The sequence below is a fragment of the Dromiciops gliroides genome, chromosome 6, assembly GCF_019393635.1.
Source record: "Dromiciops gliroides isolate mDroGli1 chromosome 6, mDroGli1.pri, whole genome shotgun sequence".
Lineage (NCBI taxonomy): Eukaryota > Metazoa > Chordata > Mammalia > Microbiotheria > Microbiotheriidae > Dromiciops > Dromiciops gliroides.
Window position 1 is genome coordinate 19,774,525 of NC_057866.1, and position 5,418 is coordinate 19,779,942.

The window sequence follows — 5,418 nt, forward strand, 5'->3', positions numbered from 1 at the left end:
AGAAGGTGACATTTAAGATGAGACTTTTAAAAAACTAGTGATTCCAAAGGGCTTAAAATGGGATTACATTTGACATATTAAAGATAGCCAGTAGAAAGGTAGGGAAACAACAGATGAATTGTGCTTCATGGAAAGGAATTTTATGAGAATGTAAGACCAAACCATAGGAAAACAGCATCCATGCATTTAACTGAGCCAAGTCACTTCTGGACTAGTTGTTTTATTGCAATAATGACATCTTTATTCCTCAGGCTATATATTATAGGATTAAAGAGGGGGGTCACAATAGTATAGAAAAGAGCCAGTACTTTGTCTACTCCTGGTGAGTGGCTTGACTTAGGTCTCAGATATGTAATAAAACCAGATCCATAGAATAAGCCCACAACTATCAGATGGGATGAACAAGTGGAAAAGGCTTTGCGTCTCCCCATGGCAGATGGTAGCTTTAGAATGGTCTTGATGATTTTGATGTAGGACCAGAGAATCAGCAGTGAAGGAAATGTAACAAAGATTGTAGCACCACCATAGACAGACAGTTCATTCAAAGAGGTATCCCCACAGGCCAGTTTCAGTAATGGGGGAATATCACAGAAAACATGATTGAGTTTATTAGAATTACAGAAAGACAGAGAGAATAGCTGGCATGTTTGTGCTATCTGAACTGGAACTCCACTTATCCAGGCACCAGTAACCAGCTGAATGCACTTTTGGTGGTTCATAATGAGAGGATAGTAGAGTGGCTTGCAGATAGCCACATAACGATCATAAGCCATCACAGCCAGGAAGAAGCTCTCACTGCCTCCTAGACTAAGGAGGAAACCAAGTTGTACAGCACAAGCTAGTAGAGAAATATTTGTCTTCTGTGTCCAAAGGTCTGACAGCATTCTGGGGATAGTTACTGATGTGTAGCAGATTTCCAAGAAAGAAAAGTTTCCAAGGAAGTAGTACATGGGGGTTTGGAGAGCTGCAGTAACTTTGGTAATGAAAATGATGAGGCCATTTCCTATTAGGATACTTGTGTAGATAATTAAAAACATCCCAAAAAGAAACCCTTGGAGGCTGGGAAGGTCAGAAAATCCCAGGAGAATGAATTCCATCCTTATACTGAAATTTTTTTCTGCCATTTTGCTCTGCATAGAATATTAGTACATTCATGTTAATCAAATCCTTACACTTTTCTGTGCCACTGTCTCTTCCTATAAAACGCATGCTTTGATTTGGCCTAGAGATAAATGACCAACTCCATTTTACTTTGAATATTCTATGATTTCAAGTCCATCTTAAATGTATTATCCACAGAATCAGAAAAACACAACATTTCAGATTCTAAGTGGTGTTAGCAACCATCAAATCTAATACACATGAGGAAAATAGTCCCGTTACACCTTAACTGAAAAATCAATTATCCAGCTTCTTTTATTTGTGTACTTTTCATTGAAGGAAATATCTACATCCTGAGATGACCATTTTACACACCATCATATCTAGTTGTTAAGAAGTCAATCTCTCTCTGTCTCCCTCTCTCTCTGTCTCTCTCTGTCTCTTTCTCTCTCTGTCTCTATCCTTCTCTGTCTCTGTCTCTTTCTCTCTCTGTCTGTCTTCTTCACCTTGGCATTAATCCTAAAGTTTAATTTTCACAACATTTTACTCTGTTTGCATTTTGCCTTTTGAGTCTAATCACCTTTTAACATTGATAATATTCTCCACATATGTCGGCCTGTAATCACCAACATGATTCCTCCACTGTGGTGTCTCCTACAGATTAAACATCCAAGCTATCAATATAAAGCATTGACTGATTTCTTTTAAAAACAGAAAACAGATGGTCAGACACATTCTGAACAGAGTAGAGTTCAGATAATTAATCACACCATTATTCTTTGAAAATACATTTTCCTTAATATAACCCAAGATCTCATTGACTTTTCTGTTTGTTTGTTCATTCCTGTTGAACTTAGAGTTCAATGATATTTTGATCTTTTTCCCATAAACAACTTTTTTTTTTTTTTAGTGAGGCAATTGGGGTTAAGTGACTTGCCCAGGGTCACACAGCTAGTAAGTGTTAAGTGTCTGAGGACGGATTTGAACTCAGGTACTCCTGAATCCAGGGCCGGTGCTTTACCACTGCGCCATCTAGCTGCCCCTAACAACTTATTTTTAACTATGATTTTACTTATATTTTAAATAAGAAGCCTATTTTTAATTCAAATATATCTATATATTAATCCTTGTTAAATTTCAGGTTATCACATGGGCATAATGTCCCAGTCTATCAAGTACTTTTTGGATTCTGACTCTGTCATTTGCTGTCAGTTATGCTTACTTGTTTTGTATCATCTTCAAATTTGTCAACCCTTCCCACTCTGACTTTAAGTCATGTTGATGGTGTGATTCAGCAAAGGATATCACTGAGGCAGTCCAAAGAACATTTCCTACTGAACTGACCTTATACCAATCAATGATTTCATGACCATTTTTAAAGTGCCTACTATATGTCAGATATTGCACTACATATTCTACATAAAAAGTCAATTTGAAATTGTACCTGTCTTTGAGGAGAGACAACATATGCATTAAGTGGGATCAAAAGACAACCCATTTGGCTCTCCTGTCTTGACAAAGAGAGAATGCCTTTTGATTAATCAATCTTAACTGAGATGAATTTAGATTTTGTTCAATGACTGTATTCAAAGAGTGCTCATTGCTAATTTTATAAAATATACTTCTGACTTGGCTATTTCCCTACCCAATAAACTTTAGTATTGCCTAGTTACCTTTAGAATAAAATATAAACTTAATTCACATTTAAAGTCCTTAGTGATTTTTGCCTAATCCTATCTTTTCACTTTTGTTACATAGTAAAATGATTTTCTTACTGGTCTTACCTTGCACTTGATCTTTCCACATGGCTCTGGTCCTCTATCCCTATGAATGGAAGGCTCTCAATAATTACCCCTGCTTCATAGAATCTGTAGTATCTTTCAAGGTCCATCCATTCCTTCAGTTCACTACAATATTTCCTTATCCTGAATTTTATAGCATATGTGTACAATAATTTGTCATTGAATATGTGTTGCCTTGTCTTTTTTTTTTTAGTGGGGCAATTGGGGTTAAGTGACTTTTCCAGGGTCACACAGCTAGTAAGTGTTAAGTGTCTGAGGCCGGATTTGAACCCAGGTACTCCTGACTCCAGGGCCGGTGCTCTATTCACTGTGCCACCTAGCTGTCCCATGCCTTGTCTTTTTAAATTAAATATCCACATCTCCTATTTTGCCAAATATCCTTAATGTCAAGTCCTTTTATGTCATGAATAAATTCAGTGAAGTATAAGTAAATGGAATTGGTTATTTTAAAGATCTGATTTTAGATTCAATATGAAGACTTCAAATACCAACAAATATTTCCATACACCCCCAATTCAGGATTATTTAAATATAGCTCCTTACTTCCCGTTAAGTGACTATCCACTGAAATCTCTCTGGAAGGAGTAACATTGTCAGTCCTTGCACTTCAGTAGCACTCCAATATAGCAACGTATTGGTAGAAAGTAAAGAAGCAAACATGAAAATAATGTGTATCTCATCTCTTACATAAAACTAATCTAAGTTTGAAAAAGGAACTCTGTCTTAGTAAATGCCCAGCAAATTTAAGATAAATTAAAGATCCTTCTCATGGAACTATTTTAAAAAATACTTTCATCTTCATCAAGTCAAAGATGATTTAAATAATGCGTGTCTTTAATCGATTGCATACAATATTTGTATACTGTGGGGCTGCAATTGCAATGGAAATTAATCCCATTCTATTTATACAAAAGTTTTCTTAAACACGATCTTAAATTATTTGAAATATATCCATCCATTCCCCGATGGTTCATCCATCCGTCCATCCATCCATCCATCCGTGCATAATCTATCTATCTATCTATCTAGTTTATTGATCTATCTAAACAAAGGACACCAATCTATGTTGTGAAAAAATATGCCCTTCTGGGGTTCCTAGATGTCTGCCATTGTTGAGAAGGTACCCCATATTCTTTACTGAATATTGGTCCCTAAATAGTATCACAGGATATGAAGAGAAAAGACAGATTAGATCTGTAATTTATAAAAGCTAGGCATCTTGATTAAGAGGAGTTATTAGGATGAAAACAAATACTCCATATTTATCTGGCTAAGATGGAATGAAACTAAATTCATTCACTTCACTTTTAATATTATGATGAAAATAAAATAATCATATACTATTAACTGATATGTGTATTTCCATTTAAAGTATGCAAAAAAGCTTGACATATCAGGCATCTTATTTGAATCTCAAGACAAGCCTGGGAGTTTTATAACATAGGTATCTTTTTTCTTCATTTCATGAATAATAAAACAAAGGCTTAAGTTAAGTGACACATATAAGGTCAAACAGTTAGTAAGTATGAGAGTGGTATTTCAGAGTCAGTCTTTTCTTGAATACAAAGTCAACATTACTCTTTACACCAGACTACCTCTCCATTAAGCTTTTAAAATACCCACCTCAATTCTCTAAATTCTGCAAAAAGAATAGCAACCTCCTTCCAAAATGTTGCTTGTGTTGAAAACAGTTAGAGTTCCTTAAAAACTAAATTAGTCTTAAATTTTTTTGGTCTATGGGGATAGTTCTTTTCCCAGGTCACTTTTTAATTTCTAATGAGACAAGAGTCCTTCTGACTCTTGTCTAGTACTTTAAACATTGTTAATGCTGTAGAAAGAGCCCTGGGATTTGAGTCAGGAAACTTTGCTTCTATATTATTTTTAATCTCTGAGTTCTTCTCAACTTGGTAGCCAAGAACTAAAGTCATAGGCACTTTCATAAATCTCCAGAAACTGGAATTCAAAGTGTCAGCCCTTCTCTTCCTTTTTGTAATTTTTTTTCTATCAGAGAATTTAGGCTCATAGAAGAAAAATGATGATTAAAAATAATAACTAAACAGTATTGTTATATGACTTACAATCCATCTGAACTTGGTCAAGTCAGCAGACCTCTTTGATCCCTATTTTCTTCACCTATAAAAGGAGATGATGTCTATACAATTAGTTTCCAATTTTAAGACACAATGTAAAAGGAGACAGTTGAATAACAAAGTAGAGAAAACACATCATGCCAGCTTTCTCCAAATCCATCTCCAAACAACTTTAAAATAATGCTACACATCAAATTTTGTACCACCTTAGCCAACAAAAGGTCAGAGTGTGACATTCATTTTTTTTTCCAGTGCAAGACAACTTAAGAGGTTAAAAGGAAGTATTTCTGACCTTGGGGTGTGGACCAGCCCAGAGTGTTGTAGTTCCAAGACTTGGAGGGAGATTTGACAATAACAAAAATAGCTTCAGGAACTCTCAGCCTAGAGGCAATAAGGGGATTGGATAACTAGTCAGAAAGAGATTA

The 5,418-nt window shown here is 35.4% G+C and overlaps 1 protein-coding gene across 1 annotated transcript; it reads right to left on the bottom strand.

Annotated features, from left to right (window-relative positions):
* Positions 1–200: 200 nt before the first annotated feature.
* Positions 201–5,153, bottom strand: LOC122731660 (olfactory receptor 10AG1-like). Its single transcript, XM_043971914.1, has 2 exons — positions 5,128–5,153; positions 201–1,128 (listed from the first exon to the last, which is right to left on the bottom strand). Exons 1-2 carry the CDS (start codon positions 5,151–5,153, stop codon positions 201–203), a joined length of 954 nt encoding a protein of 317 aa, XP_043827849.1.
* Between the last annotated feature and the right edge of the window lie 265 nt (positions 5,154–5,418).